At 38.7% G+C, this 22,666-nt stretch overlaps 1 protein-coding gene across 2 annotated transcripts in view; it reads right to left on the bottom strand.

Moving 5' to 3' along the window:
* Positions 1–3,492: 3,492 nt before the first annotated feature.
* Positions 3,493–22,666, bottom strand: part of TDRD5 (tudor domain containing 5) — a 62,921-nt gene continuing 43,747 nt past the window's right edge. The window contains exons 13-17 of one of the 2 annotated variants that reach the window (XM_010992906.3): positions 22,401–22,565; positions 12,553–12,735; positions 11,705–11,839; positions 8,260–8,470; positions 3,493–3,892 (exon numbers count right to left, since the gene is read on the bottom strand). In XM_010992906.3, the coding sequence (XP_010991208.3) occupies positions 3,645–3,892; positions 8,260–8,470; positions 11,705–11,839; positions 12,553–12,735; positions 22,401–22,565 (942 nt within the window). In that variant the 3' untranslated portion in view covers positions 3,493–3,644. The remainder of the gene's footprint in view (positions 3,893–8,259; positions 8,471–11,704; positions 11,840–12,552; positions 12,736–22,400; positions 22,566–22,666) is intronic. The other variant, XM_031435686.2, reaches the window with a different exon arrangement.

Genomic DNA, 22,666 nt, shown 5'->3' with positions numbered 1-22,666 from the left:
ACCATTTCTCCATAAATTAAAATACCTTAAAAATTTTTAACAGAAAAAAAAACCAGTTTATACCAAACAGAAAGATAAAAACATTTTCCAAAATCTTATAACCAAGACAATTTAGCTGTGAATAAATTCTCCACTGAGTTTTGGGGTCAGTCAAACACTCAATTTCATGTGAAAAGTGGCATGGAATGGTGATTCTAATATTAGGGAAGTCCTCAACTGAGAAGTTAAAACAATTTCTGTCTGCGTGGTCAAGAATAGCAGAGTTTGAAGCATTCTGGTTCCAACAGACTAATGACACCAAAAACTTACTAGGCTGACTGGTGACTGACTAAATGAGACAAATGACACCTAACTGTTAGGAAGGGCTGTGACCAAAGCATGTGGATAAATTTAGTTGATACGCACCTTGGCTGGCATCTTGGGAAAACGCCAAGCTCTGAAGGAGGTATAGGAAATGAAACCTTTTAAACATCTTAGAGATGGCTCCTGCAAAATTATGAATAATGCAGTACTGTATATGCAAATAAGATGAATTTAATTCTGAAAAGGTATCGAAGGTTTGTTAGAAAGGCCTTGCTGTCTAGTACAAATGTTAACAGGAAGCTTCAGAAAGACTGATCTAAGATTTCAGTTTCTTTTCCCTCACAAGGCTCCCCTTTTAGATTCTTCAGCTGTACAACCAGCCCACTGTTATTGAAGCAATCCACATTCAAGAATACGAGATCTGTGTAAATTAATTCCTCTCCCCACCAACATTAGGGGTTGCTCAGACAACAGAACCATCATTCTTTTGGACTTATCTACCAAACTGTGTCTTCTGGCTTCAAGTCATTTCAACAACACAAGGTGGAGCTGCAATATCTTCCTGTGGAAAGGGCACCGAGCTAGGAGTCCACAGACGGAGGAATTTAAGCTGTGTGATCATAGGCAAAGCAGTCTGTCCGGGCTCCAAACTTCCTCATCTAAGGTCCTTTCTATGTCGAAATTCTACAATCTAAGTCTTTAGGTTAGACACAGCCTGACTGCAGACAGAAGTCTCTAGTCCCCATGCCTTGAAATGGGCAACTGGCATCTCAAATGTGCGACGGCTGGAGGGAAAAGGCATGGCTCACTCTTTTGATATCCCATGCTGTAGATGGGAGAGGGGTGTTGGCTACAAGCCACTGGAGTTAAAACCAGAGAGGCTAATGGTAAAGCCACTCCCTCTTCCATCCCTAAGCAGTTTACAACCATGTGGTCTCACCCCCATCCCCTCACACACACCTCAGGCTCCCACTTTCCAGTCAACATTTCTTGAGGAAACTCCACTACTTCTAACAGATCCTTCACACCAAAAATGGGGTGAGGGGGCACTGCTCTAAGCATAGCAAATATCAACCCATCCCTTGACAATAAATACAATTAACCCTAAACCACAGAGCATCTCCCTGTATTCTGAACATTTCTTATTGCATTCCTGCCTATACACAAAAACTTATTTACTCATTTTCAAATCATCTATTAAATTTGCTTGATGCTTTGAGCTACTTCAATTAACTACCAAACGAAACCCACCTTTTGGGAGAAGGTAGGGAAACAGATGGCAGATTGGCTGCCCTAGTCAAAGTCAAGCAGTCAAAATGTACACGCCTCTCAAAGGGTCCTTCTTGACTCTACTGATTCAAATAGGATGTTAACTACTCATTACTAAACACGCTTCTCTCAAAGTGGGTCGATACTCATTCATTTGAGATGGTTTCTCTAAATGATTCTCTACCTGGCCATTTGCAAATGGACAGGACTCTGAAAGAGCCTTAGCCAAGTGATTCCATAGTCCCCATCCAACGGGCTGAGTGTAAAATGAGTCACTGTCAGGTTGCGCAGTATTGGCAAGGCTCCTCCTGGTAGTTTTCTGCTATTACGGGGAGGGTTACAGTTTGACCTACTGCATATTTAAACACTGCTTCTGCCAGACTCACCCTGCCCCAAACTCAGTGACTGTCCATCTAGAGAAGTGAAGTATACTACTCAAACTTAGCTTCTTCTTTAAAGAAATAATTCGAAGTAGCATCAGCCAAAATGAATTTTCTTCTTTAGAAACAAACTGTGGATAATTACTTAAACTTATACGAAAAACAGCTTTTCCAGTTCGTACCACAACTGAGTATCATACATGACATTTAACTGTCATGTGACATTTAACTATTCATTGACCTTCCACACAACTCTTCAACTGTCTTCTCCAATAAAGACGTCTGATATGAAATCACAACTCACATGGGAAACTCATTCCTTCTGGGTCGACTATCAGTGATGTTTCCAGATTACATTTTTTTGGGTCAATCAGTATATCATCATTCTTACAGATATACTGGAATTAAAGGTGAATCTGGATTTTTAAATTTTATTGCATTAACCATGTTTTCTCTGAGGTTTTTAAAACAAAACACCCAGTAGTTAGAGGCTTTGGGTTTAACTTGGTTTCACGATTACCCCATTCTAAGAACGTACTTTCAACCAGTAACTGTCTATATTTAAATGCACTCTGATGTTTACTTTCATCTCACTCCCTTCCTCAGTGTACATTTTGCTGATTAAATAATTGAGAAGGAAAGAGGAGACGTTCCTTATCGTAGAAAGAGAGAAAGGAACTCGGAACCAGCTCTGCCATGTAATGTCAAAACAGGAGGTCTCAGAACAGGGGCTACAAGGGAGAGAACCCAGTCACGTGCAGTGTGCCAGCAACTCATGCCTCTTTCTCTGATTTTGCCACTAAAAAATGCTTCCGTATTGGATTTTTTTTTAATTTGGGGATAATTCTAGTATTTTACCACAGAGAAATCTGTATCACCCACATGCCTTAATTTCCCTTCAATCTTTTCTTTCCTTTTGATGGTTTATACTCTGAGCTACAACAGAATGTCATACAATAAACTGGATTTCAGAGAACATCGTGTTACATACATGCTTAACCAATTACACTGCCTAACTACTGCCTCATCAGGCGCCTGGGAACTCTGCTGGCTACAGAGAGGGCTTGGCTAAGTCTCAGCAACTGGCCCCTGTAATTCCGCTGTTAGTCTTCAACAAACTCCCTACACTGAAGTACAGCTTAATGCAAAAGTGTTCATATGACAAAGCTTCAGGGTGTGGATTTTCTTACTGATCCGAGTATTTCAAAGAAATAACTGATGATACAGACTGAAGCCCCGGATTCTCTCTAAGGTTTAGAAATTTTCAAATGTGAAAAAGCAGCCGTAAAATTCAGACATCCTTTTTCTGGAGATGGGGACGTGAGAATTTTTGTCTTACTAAACATGGATCACAAAACATTAGTTTTCCAGTTTACATTTATCAGTCACAATATCCACAGGAAAAACGTTTATAGCAACACAAAAACTAAAAACCCCTTTAAACTACTATTTTAAACAAGGGTGAACAAAATGATACAGAATAAGAAACGTCATCAATAAAAATGGAAATTAACATTAAACAGCAATACTTAAACCCCAAAGTGGGCTGTGAGCACGCTAAAGCTAGCGGGGTCCCACAGAAAGACCAAGGCGTCGGCTATCAAAATACTGTTTTGTCTCAAAACCTCCTTCTTATTTTGGCCTGGGAAGTCACCACGCCCCAAGCATCTGGTTTATGCTTCCCTCCATCCCTCATGCTTCTGTCCTTTTCACACTGGGGTACCAGTGTAGGAGGCTCTGGGATGTGGCTAACCGCGCGGCAGCTCCTAAGGCAGCAGTGGCTGTACTTCGAGGAATGTAGAGCTTCTGAGAAATCTGGTGCCCAGGAGACAAAATCAAAGACAGCTGGTCCATGGCTCCTTGACTCTTACCTTTGAACACTGTAATAGCATGGCTACTAGAAAAATCTTCATTCTTTAGGCACTCTGGAGAGCTTTCCACTGAAAAATAAAGAAAAGAAGTCTTTTCAAGAGGTTCTCACATCACTGCCTTCTCTCTCCCATTCTAGGCCTTTACTAACATGAGTTACAGTCGTCTTCTGTTAGGTGGTGACAATTACCAAAGGCAAATCAGAGAGTATGAGACCCAGAAACTAGTCAACAAGTGGAAAGGAAATGAGGATGGGGGAATCGCATACTGAGATAAATTCTGGTCAGGACGACGGCGAAGAAGAGAGGGAAACCGTGTACTTATGCACAAGGTAGGGAAGATCTCTTTCTGGGACATCATAAAAATAAACCAATGTAATTCCAATTCCAGGAAAGAATCCTTAAGCTCCCCTATCTCCTTCCAGCAGTGAGCAAAATGGTGTCCCACAGGCGCTCTGTACTGCCAAAGTGGTTCCAACTCCAAGCCTGCCAGTGCAAAAACAGAACTGACTGTGTTTGCTAAGAAATTCCAAAACCTAGTTATCAGCCATTAGATGAATTCCTCAGGAATTAGTTTTAACTAAGAAGAAAGAATCTATTAAATAAACTCCTGCGAGCAGCAATATCGAGAGTTCCTAACAGCCAAGAAGGGGGATGCCAGCCGTTTCCCACGTGTGCGCTAGACCAGGGCTGCTCGAGGAGCTGGTCTATGAATTGTTCGTTACCTGCCTACAGTGAGAGAAGGCGCTTTTGCCGGCATCTAAACCAACACACTGCTTCCTTCAAGAAAGTCCTGCTCCATCACTATGAACTCATCTACAAAACAGAAACAGACTCGCAGACTTAGTAAACAGTCTTATGGTTACCATGGGAAAGGGGGTGGGAGGGGATAAATTTGGAAGTCTGAGATTTACAAATGTTAGTCACTATATATAAAAATGAATTAAAAAAACCCAAACAAGTTTCTTTTGTATAGCACGGGGAACTATGCTCAATATTTTGAAATAACCTTTAATGGAAAAAAAATGAAAATGAATATATGTATGTATATGCATGACTGGGATATAGTGCTGTACACCAGAGAAAGACACACTGTAACTGACTGTACTTCAATAAAAAATAAATGAAGATTAATTTAGGGGAGGGGAGAGAAAGTCCTGCTTTAGGAAAAAAAAAAAATCTAGGTGAGCTAAACGATGTGCTATTGAGCTTTTACCATCACCAACAACACCTCACAGACTGGCACCGGTGTGCTGACTACATTTTGAAAAGCACTGCTCTAGACCAAAAAAGACAGATTTCAAATGATTCAGACAAAGGGCAGGCATAATCCAGTGTTTTACTAATCTTTACGTCTTTAGCATCTAGCCTTGTAGCGTGTGGTATACGTGCCATGCATTCGTGATGCATTTGTTTAAGGAGGCTTTACAGGGTATTCTAAAAAGTAAAACTCTGACCACAAGACTACAGTTAATGCCCACTAGAACGGAAGAGAGATGGTGAATTCTAATGAAATAACGGGGTTTTACAGGAAGTCTTTTGTGAGCTTAGATTTTAAAAGGTATAAATATATGAAAGCAGGGACACGTGATGAAAGAATTTAAAAGAGCAGCAACACTTCTGCTTCCAGACATGACGTTAAGTCAACAGGAATTGAAAAACAATCTCCCTGGCTTTAAACAACTGGAAGGCCGGACAAAATACATGAAACAGCAGCTTTCAGACACTGAACAACAAGCTCTCAGGACAGTGACCCTTGAGAGGGAAACAAACCAAGTGAGCCGTTCAATTGCCTGAGCTCACTGTCAAGATCAAGCCCAGGCTGCAGGACATGGAGGGAGAACCCCACACTGGGCCTAGAGGGCTCACGGGGCTGAGAAGGCAGAGTCTGGGACTCTTGGAGGCCAACGTGTCTGGAATTCATAGGGGAAAAGCACAAGTGAGGCAGCAGCTGCAGAGAGAGGAGCTGGAGACCTGCACAGAAGCCCCTCCGAGTCGGAGGCTGAGTAGTGATCTGGCTCACGTGAATGAGGAAACCACCAAGGCCGGAAGGAAAACCTACCTGAAAGAAGTAGGCAGAACAATCACTGTGTTCACACTGGGGCGAAACAGTTTGTGTTCCCACCAGCAAGGGTGTAAAGACATCCTAACACATAGGACACCAAGTCCCACCAATATCCTCAGAAAGGTGCTGCCTAGCAGGGCCAGCAGACCAAAGGCTCTTCTAAATCAGCCTAACAAAACCCAAGACAAATACAGAAACAATCAAACCAATTCCAAGTAATGTAATTACATTCCCCACCCCCCTCAATAAATACCTAAATAGGCAGACAGCAGGGAGGAAGGGAAACGAAGGAAGGAAGCAAGGGGAAAAAGAGGCCCTGGCAACAAGATCTAATTCAGTGTCTGCCATCCAAAAACAACTACCAGACATGCAAAGAAGCAAAATACATGATTCGTAATCAGGAGAAAAATCAATCAGTAGAAGCCAGTTCATGAATGACAGATGACAGAATGCAGAGATGATACATATGCTTGAGTCACAAGAGTATTAAAACAGCAGTCAGAACACGCCAAGTATCCAGGAAGTGAATGATGAATATGCTGAGGAGACAAATGGAAGATACAAAAAAGCCCCAAGCCAAACCCTAGAGACGAAAGACAGAGCTTCTGAGATGAAAAATACACTAGATGGGAAAAAAATGTTAAACACTGAGCAAGAAAAGGTTATATTGCACTTACAGATCAGAAGACTCAATATTGCTAAGATGTCACTTCTCCCCAAATTGAGCTAGAGAGTTTTTAAAATCCCAATAAAAATTTAAGCAGGCTTCATGTAGAAATTAAGTTAATCCTAAAATTCATGTGGAAAATGACCTAGAATAGCTAAAAATTTTTGAAAAAGAACATATTTATGATTTCAAGACTTACTATAAAGCCACAGTAATCAAGACAGTGGTATACAGCCAGACATAAGACTAACAGAAGAAAAGGTCCAGAAGTAGACCTTCACATGTACAACCTATTGACTTTTGATAAAGACATCAAGGCAGTTTAATGGAGAAAGGATAGCCTTTCAATAAATTGTGCTGGAACAACTGAATATTTATATGTAATCAAACATTGGTCCTTACATCACACCACATACAAAAGTTAACAAACTGGATCACAGACCTAAATGTAAGACCTAAAACTATATAACTTTTATAAGTAAATATAAGAGAAAAATGTTAGTTACTTGAGTTAGGAAAGATTTCTAAATAGGACACAAAAACCTCATAAAGAAAAAAAAATCAACAAATCTGACTTCATCAAAATGAAAACTCTTGCTCTTCCAAGGATGCTGTTAAGGAAATGAAAGGCAAGCCACATACCTGAAAATATTTACAACATATGTATCTGATGGAGATTTTGTAACCACAATAAAACATTTTTATAAACCAAGAAAAAGAAGATAATCTGATAAAAATGAGCAAATACTTGAACAGGAAATTCACTAAGGAAGATATACTGATGGCATGGCACATGAAACGATGGTCAACATCACTGGCAAATAGGGAAGTGTACATTAAAACCACAATAAGGTATCACTACACATCCACTAGGATGGTAAAATTTAAAAAGATTTGTGATGTAATACATTGGCAAAGAGAGGAAGCAATCAAAGCTTACGTACACTGCTGGTGTGAATTCCAAATGAAACAGCCACTTTGGAAAACATCTTGCCAGTTCTTAAAAAGTGAAATGACCTAGCAATTCCACTCCTACGTACTTACTGACTTAGAAATAAAAAATAAATGTCTACACAAAAAGCTGTATGTGAATGAATGTTCATAATGGCCCAAATCTAGAAACAACTCAGATGACCATCCTGTGGTGAACAGATAAACAAATTGTGGTATATGCATACAACCTGGTATTACCTAGCAATCAACAGGAACTAACTTTAGACATTGGCAACGACATAAATGCATCTCTAAAATATGACACTAAATTTAAAAAGTCAGACATAAAAGGTGCATGCTAACTCCCTGCGTATGAAATTCTAGAAAAGGGAAAGTGACATGGCAGAAGACAGTAGCTGGGAGAGGGAATGACTGCAAAGGGACATGAGGAAACCTTTCAGGACTGATGGAAATGGTCTATATCGTGATTATGGTGCTGATTACAAGGCTGTACCCATTTGTCAGAACCTAAGGAACTGTACACGTAAAAATCAGGAAATTTTACTGTACATAAATGTGAACACCCCCCCCCCCAAATTGTGAAGAAAAAGAAGAGTGGCAAAGTGAAAGAGAATAACCGAGTCCAGAAATAATATGAGGACTTGAGACAAATGCTAACATCAGCAATTTTTCAAGTTATGTTTCACAAAAGATAAACGAAGGTTTTAAGCAACACGGCAAACCACTGTATCTGTCAACTGTACGTCAACCTGCCTGAATCAGAGTGCTTCTGAAGGGAGTCGCCCACTGCAGATGCTGAGCGGAGCGCGGCTGGGGACAGCTGGACTTGCTTTGGTCGAGTCTGAAGGCTGCTGGGTTCAAACTGGCCCCCTTCTGCCGACTGCTGCGACTGGAAAAGGGAGACGCAGAACTCCTCCAACTTGGGCAGCATGGAGGACTCCGGGGGACTCTTTAAGTCTGGTTGCTGTGGAACAGGGAAAATGGAGCAGGAGGATGAAAAGTAACTGTTAGTGTAACAAGAATTCAGCCTACTGTGCTTTCTTACTTACATACAAAAGACAACTACTTTTCATATCATTAATTAATAAATAAAACTCCTCACTTTTAAGAACCTAGATACTCCCTGGAAAACAACAAGTCCTTCTCTAACGTAGTGACCACTAATTCAAGGGGCATTTATTGAACACATTATGAGCAAACAAGGGACTGGGCGCTGCCATACACAGCCAAGGAAGAATGGCAGGAAATGAGAGAAATAACATGCACTGAGCACTCACTGTCATGTGTAACCTTACTGGCATGTGTTTCTTTACTGAGACATAAGAATATTGTTCCAGGTTGGTGGTTGTTATGTCTTCTTTATGATGGCTTCTTCCACTTAGCATAATGCTTTTCACAAGAGGCTGAGCAAGTTATCCAGTGCCAACTGGTAAGTGACAATACAGAGATCTGAACGCAGGCTAGTCTACGTCCTCTCTGCTCCACAACACCACCTCCCAGTAAATATGATCCCACACCCTAGGGAGCTCACTGTCCTCGGCAGCATTATTCATAATAGCAGAAGACAACTCAAATGTCCATCAGCCAATGAACAGATAAGCAAAATGCAGTCTAGCCATACAATGGATTGTTCAGCCATTAAAATGAAATAAAGCACCAACACATGCTACAGCAAGATGAACCTTGAGAACATTACGCTAAGAAGGCCAGACACAAAAGGCCACATGTTGTAGTGATTCCAATTATGTGAAGTGTCCCTAGGAATAAGCAAACTGATGGAGACAGAAAGTAGATGAGTGGTTGCCTGGGGGAGGGGTGGGAGATGACGGATGGGGGACTGGGTGGGGGCGACAGCTAAGGGATGCAGGGCTTCCTTTTGGGATAATGGAAACACTCTGAAATTATTATGGTGATGGATGCATGATATGCCAGTATGCTAGGGGAACACTAAAGTCTACTGTGCACTTTAAACGGGTGAACGGTAGGGTATGTGAATTGCATTTCAGTTACGTGAAGGGGACAGAGGATGGCGTCTGAGCCCCAGCAAGGGGAAGGGGCTTTCACCCGAGATCTCCAAAGAATCGTGCTTTAGCAGGAAGAGCCACATGTAAGGAGTCAGGACAGAAGTGAAACAACAGTCCTAACAAAGCCTAAACCAAGCCTTAGTGTGTGGGAAGGCGGCTGGCTGGCATCTGCCCATCTTGGCACAACTGAAGCCTCCATGGAGGAAAACAGCTCGTCCAGAGCCTCTGGAACTTTTTACCCATAACGTCCACCATTCTAATAAAAATTATCATGAGGTATGCTCACCTTTCTTCCCCTTCCCAGTGCCAAAGACAAGATCAAATGACAAGATCAAACAGATGAAAAAACAGTAACAACATGCCCAAAGGTGATTCAGATACTGACATTATCTGAAAAAGACTTTAAAGTAGCTAGGATTAACATGTTCATCAAGAAAGTGGAAGTGACAGACAAAACTGGTGAAAATAAGGAAACGAAAAATCTTTACATTGAAAATTATGAAACACTGATGAAAGAAATGGAAGACACAAATAAGTGGAGAGACAGTCCATGTTCATGAACTGGAAGAATACTATGAAAATGTTCATACTACACAAAGTGATCTATCATCAGTGTGGTTCCTATCAAAATCTAAATGGCATTTTTTTTTTTGCAAAAATAGAACAATCCTAAAATTCACAGGGAATCACAAAGGATCCCAAACAGCCAAAACAACCTTGAGGAAAAAAAAAAAGCTGGAGGGATCATACTTCCTGATCTCAAAATACAGCACAAAGCAATAGAGATCAAAACATTATGACACTGGTGTAAAGATTTACATATAGACCAACGGACAGAATCGAGAGCCAATAAATAAAACCACACATGTTTAGCCAACTGATACTTGGTAAGGGTGCTAAGAATACACAATGGGGGAAGGATAGTTTCTTCAGCAAATGATGCTGGGAAAACTGGATATTCACATGCAAAAGAGTAGCTGGACCCTTATCTCACACTATACACAAAAACTGACTCAAAAATGGATTAAAAGCAGAAACAAAAGACATGAAACTTATAGAAGAAAACACAGGGGGAAAGCTTTATGACACTGGTCTGGGCAATAACTTATTGGCTATGAAACCAAAATCATAAGCAACAAAGACAAAAACAAGTGGACACGACACAAAATCTTTTGCACAGCAAAGGAAATCATCAACACAATCACAAATACTGAATGACATTTATAGGAAGTGTCCAAAATAGGCAAATCTATGGAGACAGAAAGCAGATTACCTGCTGCCTAAGGTTGTGGGAGTATGAGGGATGAATGTGACTATTAAAGTGTAGTGGGTTTTTTTTTGAAGGGGTGATGAAAGTGTTCTAAAATGGATTGCATGGATGGTTGCACAAGTCTGTGTGTACTAAAAGTCATTCAAACTGTAAACTTTAAGTGAATAGTACGGTATGTGAATTTCATTTCAATAAAGCTATTATTTCTTTTAAAAAAGAACTACATGAGAAACAAAATACACAAGTTTATTTTATCTTAGACTAAATCTGTGCTTTAAGCAATTAACATTTCTGGAACAGACTGGCCTATGTAATACAGCATACTTTATCAATGCTCTCATCAAGGTAACCACATCCTGTAGAGAAGACTTCACTCAGAAAGTACATCTTCCACAAATCTGCTTTTCAACAAGTGTCCTAGACTTGAGTCCTTTGTTATCAGTGTAACACACAAAAGCACAGAGAGCTGCTGGCCAAATTTCACGGTTCATACAAATTGTCCTGCTGCTTTCAGGCTGCTCAAAATATATTTGAGAAATACAAAACAAATGGATTTTGTTCCAGGGCTGATGCTTTCTGCTAAAGCAAGATAAAAGGGAAAAAAAAAACTGGTCTAGATGAAAGGATACCTATAGAACTTAAAATTTATGGCCAAATTAAAATATTTGTTTTCTCTATCCCTAACGTAGAGGTTGAATCATTATCTTTTAATTCTAGGTTCAGAATTTTCTTCTGAAGAGATGAGTGACTACAGTAAGTTAACTAGAGTTCATTTTTAAATCAACATACATTTTATGTGTATGTATTCTACCAAGTGCTAAGAGATGGATCAGTAACCAGAATTTTTCTTTCAAACAATGAAAGCACTTCCTCGTAAGAACTTGTCACAATACATTCAATAGACATTTATCTTTTGAACCCCGGCTGTTTCAGGGTTTCTTTCCTGAGCACCCAGTCCTTCTACTCCCAGCCCATTCACAAGGCCTGAAGGCTGCCAGGACTCGTCCCAGGTACCTCTGGGTGCAGGAAAACACCAACCCTAGAGAGAAAAAACTGCAGGAATAAACTGAGATACAGGGTCACACGATCCAAACAGAGGATGGCCTGGGCGAGGTAAAGGCAAGGCGGCAAGGTGCACTGAACAAGAAAGGTACTTGTTAACTCTACGTCAGTGTGGCTTTCCCCTCTGCTTTACTGCTTGCTCCACTCCCGATATCCTGAATTCCCATGAACACAGGTCTCATAAAAACAAATACGACTCTGTTTGTAGTATTTTCTTCCGTATTGTTTTCATGGCTAGATGATTTTCATGATCTCTATTTAAACGGCCCAAATAATAAGGAGCAACATAAGTGCTGATATTTCTTCTTTTGAATAACCAGTAGGAAGTAAATTAAAATATCAAATATATAGGGACCAATATTAGTAAATACTGTCCCAGAAGAGACCCAGATATTTTATTACAAGGCTAATGCAACAAAAATAAAATTAGGGAAAACAGTTTATTTCTAGTTGCCAATGGTAAAACAAAATGCGTAGCGACCGACAGGCAGGCCCATGGCTTAGTCTCCCCTGATTTATGCTGTCCCACCCCAACACTACCACATTTGGGGGGAGAATGCAATCTTCTGAATTACTATCTGATAAATCCTTCTGAATTGCAGAATGTATAGCTTTTTTGAGGCTTGGACAATTACATTTATAATTCCTTTCTCAGCAGTGGTTTACTTCATGTTTTCCCAAGGATCTAACCTTCTGTGGCACTTCTTTACATGACGAATATGGTTTCTGTCCACCAAAGCTTGAGGTAAGTAAGTGGGAGGCAGCATCACTTCCTTTTCCCATTTCAGCCTGCAAAGGTAACCAGTTCTCATCCCAAATATCATCACCTATGGTTACTGACTCCAGGCATGGCATTCCAGTAGGGATCTCATCCTAGAAGGTATCAGGAGACAAAGAAAAACTTTATGGTGCCTGGATGAATACATTTAAAAATTTAGGTTTACCACTTTTTCCTGACACCAGGAAAAGAAGGCAGTGTGAATACACAATTGATTACTCTCTCCCTCCTGAAACATCACCAAAATAAAATAGATTTAAGGTATAAACTTAAGGTCAAAGAGAACAGAAGAGGAGAAAACACCACCTATATTCTGCATACAGGAAAGCAGACAAATGAAAGCTTATTCAGCACTCCCGAGAAAGTGGACTCCTAAGCCTGTAGCAGGAAAAACTGAGAAGTAACCCAAATTAATACCATAGATACTGCAGAAGTTCAGGAATTGCTACTACAAGGTTTTGAGAATTGAAGGTGTAAGGAAAATAAGAGCACTGGTTAAAAGTCTGTGTAAGCAGCTGGATCTCCAGACACCCTCCCCTATCTCAAAAACTCAGGAAACTACACCTCTTCCTCCTGCTGGAAGACTAGAAGGTCTTCTGGAGGGTAAAGTAGAGGATGGTACAAGCAAAGAATAAAAACACTGGAACTAAGTGAAGGTTTTTACACTGGATATAGAAATCTGTCCGCTCTCTTCTCAATACCAGGACAGGTTGAGAGTAAAAAAATGCATGAATTTAAAGATAGAATCAATCTGATTATCCAATCTGAATAACAGAGGAAAAAAACTGGGAAAACAAACAAACAAAAGTACAAAAATAGAGGCTCAGGGGCCTGTGGGACAATATCAAAAGGTTTAACATTTGTGTCATCAAAGTCTTAGAAAAAGAAGAGAAAGAACAAAATGCAATCAACAAGAGAAAGGACAAAAACCACATGATCATCTCAATCGATGCAGAAAAAGCATTTGATAAAATTCAACACCCATTTATGATAAAAACTCTCGCCAAAGTGGGTATAGAGGGAACATATCTCAACATGATAAAAGCTATATATGACAAACCTACAGCCAGCATAGTACTCAACGGTGAAAAACTCAAAAGCTTCCCACTAAAATCTGGGACAAGACAAGGATGCCCACTATCACCACTCCTACTCAACATAGTCCTGGAAGTCCTAGCCACAGCAATCAGGCAAGAGAAAGAAATAAAAGGGATCCAAACTGGAAAAGAAGAGGTAAAAGTGTCACTATATGCTGACATGTTACTATATATAGAAAACCCTAAAAGGTCCACACAAAAGCTACTAGAGCTGATTGAAGAATTCAGCAAGGTAGCAGATTACAAAATTAACGTTCAAAAATCAGTTGCATTTCTTTACACTAACGATGAATCAACAGAAAAAGAAAGTAAAGAAACAATCCCCTTTAAAATAGCACCCAAAGTAATAAAATATCTGGGAATAAATCTAACCAAGGAGGTGAAAGAATTATACACAGAAAACTATAAACCACTGATGAAGGAAATTAAAGAAGACTTTAAAAAATGGAAAGATATTCCATGCTCTTGGATTGGAAGAATCAATATTGTTAAAATGGTCACACTGCCCAAGGCAATCTACAGATTTAATGCAATCCCTATCAAATTACCCAGGACATATTTCACAGAACTAGAACAAATCATAACAAAATTTATATGGAACCATCAAAGACCTAGAATTGCCAAAGCATTACTGAAGAGAAAGAAAGAGGCTGGAGGAATAACTCTCCCAGACTTCAGACAATACTAGAGAGCTACAGTCATCAACACAGCATGGTATTGGTACCAAAACAGACATATAGACCAATGGAACAGAATAGAGAGCCCAGAAATGAACCCACAAGCTTTTGGTCAACTAATCTTCGACAAAGGAGGCAAGAATATACAATGGAATAAAGACAGTCTCTTTAGCAAATGGTGTTGGGAAAACTGGACAGCAGCATGTAAAACAATGAAGCTAGAGCACTCCCTTACACCACACACAAAAATCAACTCAAAATGCATCAAAGACTTAAACATAAGACAAGATACAATAAACCTCCTAGAGGAAAACATAGGCAAAACATTATCTGACATAGATTTCAAAAATTTTCTCCTAGAAGAAATGAAAGCAAGAATAAACAAATGGGACCTAATGAAACTTACAAGCTTCTGCACAGCAAAGGAAACCAGAAGTAAAACAAGAAGACAACTTACGGAATGGGAGAAAATTTTTGCAAATGAAACCAACAAAGGCTTGATCTCCAGAATATATAAGCAGCTCATACGACTCATTAAGAAAAAAATAAACAACCCAATCCAAAAATGGGCAGAAGACCTAAACAAGCAATTCTCCAAGGAAGACATACAAATGATCAAAAGGCACATGAAAAAATGCTCAGTATCACTAATTATCAGAGAAATGCAAATCAAAACTACAATGAGGTATCACCTCACACCAGTCAGAATGGCCATCATTCAAAAATCCACAAATGACAAATGCTGGGGAGGCTGTGGAGAAAGGGGAACTCTCCTACACTGCTGATGGGAATGCAGTTTGGTGCAGCCACTATGGAAAACAGTGTGGAGATTCCTCAAAAGACTAGGAATAGACTTACCATATGACCCAGGAATCCCACTCCTGGACTTGTATCCAGAAGGAACCCTACTTCAGGATGACACCTGCACCCCAATGTTCATAGCAGCACTATTTACAATAGCCAAAACATGGAAACAGCCTAAATGTCCATCAACAGGTGACTGGATAAAGAAAATGTGGTTTATTTATACAATGGAATACTACTCAGCCATAAAAACTGACAACATAATGCCATTTGCAGCAACATGGATGCTCCTGGAAAATGTCATTCTAAGTGAAGTAAGCCAGAAAGAGAAAGAAAAATACCATATGAGATCGCTCATATGTGGAATCTAAAAAACAAAAACAAAAACAAAAACAAACAAACAAAAACAAAGCATAAATACAAGACAGAAATAGACTCATAGACAGAGAATACAGACTTGTGGTTGCCAGGGGGGTGGAGGGTGGGAAGGGATAGACTGGGATTTCAAAATTGTAGAATAGATAAACAAGATTACACTGTATAGCACAGGGAAATATACACAAAATGTTATGATAACTCACAGAGGAAAAAAATGTGACAATGAGTGTGTATATGTCCATGAATGACTGAAAAATTGTGCTGAACACTAGAATTTGACACAACATTGTAAAATGATTATAAATCAATAAAAAATGTTTAAAAAAAGAACAAAATGAAGAAAAAGTATTTGAAAAAGTATGTCTGAAAACTTCCCAAATTTGGTGAAAGACAAACTGATAGATTAAAAAAAGTTAGCAAACCTCAAACAGAATAAACCCAAAGAAATCCATACCTGCGTAGATTATAATCAACATGTTGAAAACAAAAGACAAAGTATCTTGAATGAAGCCAAAGAAAAATGACACATTATTTTAGAGGAACAACAATTTCAACACTGCAGATCTTGCATCAGAAAGCATGAGAGCTAGAAGGAAGTGAAATGAAATTTTTAAAGGGTTTAAAGAAAGAACTGGCAACCTGTAATTCTACATCCAGCAAAAACATCACTTAACAATGAAGATGAAATAAAACATTCTCAATGAAGAAAACAAAAATAATTTGTTATCAGCAGACCTGCCCTAAAAGAATCACTAAAGGGATTTCTTTGAATAGAAAGGAGATGAGGAGGAGCCAAGATGGGAGAACAGAGAGACTGACAGATCGTCCTCTCCCACAAATACACCAAGAATTACATCTACAAACCCACTGAGTTGCACAGAACACCTACTGAACTCTGGCAGAGTGTCTCACATTTCGAAATACAGGAGGATTCTCACAAAATCCAATAAAAAACAAATTTATATTATATAGCATAGGGAACTATATTCAATATCTTATGGTAACTTATGGTGAAAGAGAATATGAAAATGAACATATGTATGCTCCTATATGACTGAAGCATTATGCTATACACCAGAAACTGACACAACACTGTAAACTGACTATACTTCAATAAAAATATATTTTTAAAAAAAGATACTCAAATTAAATCCACAAACTTTAATGATAAAAAAAAAGATGATACCAAAAGGAAACTTGGAATATCAGAAATAAAGGAAGAGCAACAGAGATGATAAATATCTGGGTAAATGTAATAGACTATTCTCCCCTTGAATTGTTTACAATATGTTTGAAGGTGGAAAGCAAGAAATATAACATTATAAATTCTCAACATACATGGCTATTATATGTAAGTATAGCGTAAAGGAGTTAGGAGGGGGTAAAAGACTTGTATGGTGGTAAGATACCTACATTTCACTTGAAGTGGTAAATAGTGATTAAGTCCAATGTGAAAAGCCAAAGATGTATACTGTAATTCCTAGAGTAACTGGTACAAAACTATACAAAAAGATACAGTAAAAGTGCAAGTAAATTAAAATAGACAACTAAAAAAGAATGCTAAATAATAAAAAGAATATTACCAAAAAACCCCAATAATACTAAAAGAAGAAAGGAAAGGAAAAGCAAAGGAATGAAAAGCTGGGGAAACGAACAGAAAAACAACAGAATGGTATCCCCCAAATCAAAACATATTAATAATCATATTAAATGTAAATTGTATAAACATACTAAAATTCAGATTGTCATGCCTGGACCCAGCCCCGCCCACCTATAGGCTAGAACCAGCCCTGAGACATCCAGGGTCATGCAGCCAGCTGTGCTGGGAACCAGCTCCACTGCTAGCAGACTGGCACCACAGAGCCAGCCGACCAAGGACCTGACCCCACCCACCAGCAGCCACTGCACAAGGCAGGGTCTCGCAACCAACCCGGCTGGAGCCAACCTCACCTGCCAGCACACCCACAGCACTGGGTCCCATCCCAACAGCAGGGCCCTTGCAGAACACATGGGGATACCCCTAGAGCACACAGCTCTGGTGACCAGAAGGGAGTGTGCTGGTGGACCCCACACAACGTCTCCTACAAAAAGCTGCTACTCCAAGAGCAGTGAATGTAACCAACCTACCTAATATTTAGAAGTAAACACAGAGAATTAGGCAAAATGATAAGAAAGAGGAATGTGTTCCAAATGAAGGAATAAGACAAAACCTAGAAAAGGAGCTAAGCGAGTGGATATAAGCAATGACCTGACACAGAGTTCAAAAAAAAAATCATAAATATGCTCAACAGACTCAAAAGAAGAATGGATGAATGCAGTGAGAAGTTTAAAAAAGAGAAATAAAACATAAAAAAGACCAAACAGAGCTGAAGAATACAATAATTGAAATAAAAAAATACACTAGAAGGATCCAGTAGGTTAGATGATATAGAGAAATGGATCAACAAGCTGGAATACAGAGCAGTGGAAATTACCTCAACCAAAAAAAATACGTATTTTTTTAAATGAGGATAATTTAAGAGACCTCTGGGACATCAAGCATACTAACATTTGCGTTATATGGGTCCTGGAAAGAGAAGAGAGAGAAAAAGGGACAGAGAACTTACTTGGAGATATAATAGCCAAAAACTTCCCTAACCTGGGAAAGAAAACAAGCATCCAGGTCCAGGAATCACAGGAGTCCCAAACAAGATGAACCCAGAAATCCAAACCAAGGAACTCCCGTAAGACTATCAGCTGACTTCAGCAGAAACTTTGCAGGCCAGAAGAGAGTGTCATGATATATGTCTACAATCAAGAACACTCTTCCCAGGTTTGAATGAGAAATAAAGGGTATTATAGATGAGCAAAAGCCAAAAGAGTTTAGCACCAGCTTTACAAGAAAGGGACTAAAGGGAAATCTGGAAAAGACAAGACCACAACTAGATATAAAAATTATGAAGGGAAAATCTCATTAGTAAAAGCAAACATACGGTAAAGGTAATAGATCAACCACCTATAAAGACAAATGAAAATGGAAACGCAAAGATCCAAAGATCTATGCAACACAGCAAAAGCAGTTCTAAGAGGGAAGTTTATAACAATACAAGCTATAAACAAGAAAAGAAGGAAACAAGAAAAATCTCAAGTAAACAATTTAACCTTACAACTAAAGGAACTAGAAAAAGAGAAACAAAAAACCCAAAGTTAGCAGAAGGAAGGAAATAATAAAAATCAAAGCAGTAATAAATGAGAGAGAGACTAAAAGAACAATAAAAAAGATCAATGAAACTAAGAGCTGGTTCTTTGAGAAGAATAAAGCTGATAAACCTTTAGCCAGACACATCAAGAAAAGAAGTGGCCCAAACAAATAGAATTAGAAATGAAAGAGAAGTTACAACCAATACCCCAGAGATACAATCCTAAGAGACTACTAAGAACAACTATACATCAACAAATTGGACAACCAAGAAGAAATGAATTCCCAGAAACATATAACCTTCCAAGACTGAATCAGGAAGAAATGGAAAATCTGAGCAGACTAATTATTAGTAATGAAATCGAATCAGTAAAAAAGTTTTTTAAAAGCTCCCAAATAAACAAAAAAAGCTCCCAACCTGTGTACCAGATGGCTTCACAGGTGAATTTTCCCAAACATTTAAAGAAGAGTTAAAGCCTATCCCTCTCAAAGTATTCCAAAAGACTGAAAAGGAACAATTCTGAACTCATTCTATGAGACCAGCATCACCCCAATACCAAAACCAGGCAAAGACACCACAAAAGGAAAAAATGAAAATTACAGGCCAATATCACAGATGAACTGAACCATACAACCCAACCATTGCATTCCTGGGCATTTATTCCAGAGAACTTATTTTTACACAACACCCTGTATACAGACATTTACAGCAGCTTCATCTGTAATAGCTAAAAACTGGAACTAGCCCAAATGTCCTTCAGTGAGTGAACGATGAAACACACTGTGACACACACATGCCATGGAATACTGCTCAGCAATACAAGGAACTACTGATTCATGTAATGACTTGAATGAATCTCCAGGGAATTATATTGAGTGAAAAAAGCCTATTTTAAAGGATCACATACTATATGATGTTATATAGCATTTTGTAAATGACAAAATTTTACAAATGGAGAACCAATTAGTGGTTGCCAGGGGTTAGGGATTGTGGGCAGAGGGGTGGTGGAAGGACGATAAAACCCTTCCAATTAGCAGACAGCATTATTGTCTATGTAGAAAATCCCAAAAGAAATCTACAAGACACCTCCTAGAACTAATAAGTGAGGTTAGCTAATTCATGCCACACAAGGTCAAAACACAAAAATCAGTTTCTACATATTAATAATGAAAATACAGAAACTAAAATAAAAAGATATCATTTATAATTCCTCCCAAAATAAACAGACAAGTATTATCTAAGTTAGATAGTCTTTGTTAGTTTTAAATACCTAAAGCTAACAAAATATGTTCTGTATATTAAAAATTGTAACACCCTGATTAAGGAATTAAAGAAAAGCTAAACAAATACATATACTGCACTCACAGATTAAAGATGTTAATTCTTCTCAAATTTATCTACAGATTTAATGCAATTCCAAAAAAATCCCAGATACAGGTAAGCTGATTGTAAAATTTACATGGAAATGAAAAGGAACTACATTAAAAACAATTTTGGAAAAGAATAAAGCAGGAGGAATCATACTACCTGACTCTAAGAGGTATGATAAATCTATAGTAATCAGGACAGCGCCGCCGATAAAGGGACAGAAAGACTGACGGAGCAGAATGAAGTCTAGGAACAGACTCACACAAATACGGACGTTTCATTTAAGTCTGCAAAGGGAATTCAGCGGAGAAAGCAGAGACTTCTCAACAATAGCCCTCGAACAGCTGGCCATCCATATGCAACAAAATGAACCCTGACCCAAACCTCACACTTTATACTAAACTTCAATCAACATGCCTTGACACTGAAAACACTGTACATCAAAGGAAAATCTGATAAACTGAACTGTCTCAAAATTAAAAACTTTTGCTGTATGAAAGATATCATTAAGAGAATGTAAGACAAGGTACACGTGGGAGAAAATATTTGAAAATCACATATCTGACAAAGGGCTATTATCCAGAACATACAAAGAATTCTCAATTTCCAACAGTGAGAAAACAAACAACTCAATCAAAAAAAAAGGGGGCAATAGACATTTCACCAAGAAGTAGGTGTGGCCGGCAAGTAAGCACATGATAAGATGGTCAACACCATAGTCATTAGGGAAATGCAGATTAAAACCACATGGTGATACTACAAGCCTATGAGAACGGCTAAAAACAAAAATCACTGACAACAGCAGGTGCTGGTAAGTTATGGAGCAACTAGAATTCATACGTTGCTGGTGGGAATGCAAAACGGTACAGCTAGTCTGCTAGACAGTTTGACATATATTTACCACAAGAACCGGCAATCCTACTCCTGATTATGTTTATACAAAAACCTAGACACGAATATTTACAGAGGCTCTATTCATAATTACCAAACCTGAAACAACCAAAACATCCTTAAATGGGATGAAATGGATATACAAACTGTGGTGTATCCATATAATAAAATACTACTCATCATGAAAAGAAATAAACTACTGATACATACAATAATGCGGATGAAGGGACGATGTGGAATCGAAGCCCCATATCGAGAAGTTACCTACCACATGATTCCACTTATGAGGCAGTCCTGAAAGATTATGGGGACAGAAAACAGATCAGCCATTGCCAGGGATTAGGGATTTGGGGAGATGTGATTATAAAGGGGTACCACCTGGGAGTTTTTTCAGGCAATGGAACCATTCTGCATCCTGACTGTGGTGGTGGTCACACAAATCTATACGTGTATTAAAACTGATAGGACAGTACCCCAAAAACAAAGTCAATTTTTTACTGTATATTGATTTTAAAAGAAAGAAGTATTAATACTAATTATAAAAAATTAATATTAACACTGGAAAAAATAAAAGTTATGCAGGAAAAGAAAACTTGCCATAACACACTACTTGGCTGTAAATAGCATTTACAGAGTTATAATCACATAAATACTGAATGGTGATCTAATGGGAAGTTTGGCATAACTGTGTTAGTAAGACGGTGATGGGGCGGGACAGAAAGGGTATGTCTGTGTGTGGTGGGAGTGAAGGTATCAAAGAGAACTAAACCCTCATCTCACAGTGGGAGAGCCATAAATACTTTTCTAAAACTGAAAAATCAGGAAATAACAACACAAGCATGCTATTTAATGAAAGAAACAGAGGTAAATTCCAAAAGAAGAAGCTGAAAGAGATGAAAATGGTTGCTCTGTGAAATGGGCAATGGAGGGGAGGGCTTTGGGGAAACTCTAAGCTGCATGTACATCAACATTTGATTAAAATAAAACTGTCCTCCAAGGGAGACACCACCGGGAAAAAAAAGTGTATATGTATATATAACACCCTCCAAAACGTTGTCAACATTTTCCCTCATGGGTCTTCCTAATATTGTTTCTCAGTTCTAGTTTATAATCACGCATAATTCTTGAAGACTGCCCAGAGCTATGGAATAGGTACTAACCTACCAAATCAGACAATGGCGTTTCTTTTTTGTGATCAAGGCTATGTTGCTGTAACTGGTCTTGGTGACTGCTGAAGAATTTCAGTGTGCCCTGACCACACTGAAAGCAGTAGGGTTTAAAGAGCTATTTTATTCCAGTCCCCTTCACTTACATATTAATTTTAGCACATTAATTACATTTAAAAAATTATCTTCCCTTCTCCTACCTCATTTTCTTCCTTCACACCCTTTAACTCCGGGACAGACCACTTTGGATCGTCTTCACAGCTCTTATCTTGAGTTTTCAAAGAACAGAATTCAGAATCCTTTAATGGCTCCTTTGAGGCGACTGATTTAAGGTGACTGAAAGCCTTCCCATCATTAATATCTTGCTAGTAGATATGAAAGAGAAATTATTTTATTTTCTATACTAATGCTGTTTCCAAAATCTACATGCCTATAAATTCTGGGGTTGGGGGGGGGATTTTTTTGC

Source organism: Camelus dromedarius, chromosome 23 (genome assembly GCF_036321535.1).
Source record: "Camelus dromedarius isolate mCamDro1 chromosome 23, mCamDro1.pat, whole genome shotgun sequence".
NCBI lineage: Eukaryota > Metazoa > Chordata > Mammalia > Artiodactyla > Camelidae > Camelus > Camelus dromedarius.
Note: the sequence above shows the minus strand (reverse complement) of the source record. Positions and strands in the feature narration are given on the sequence as shown.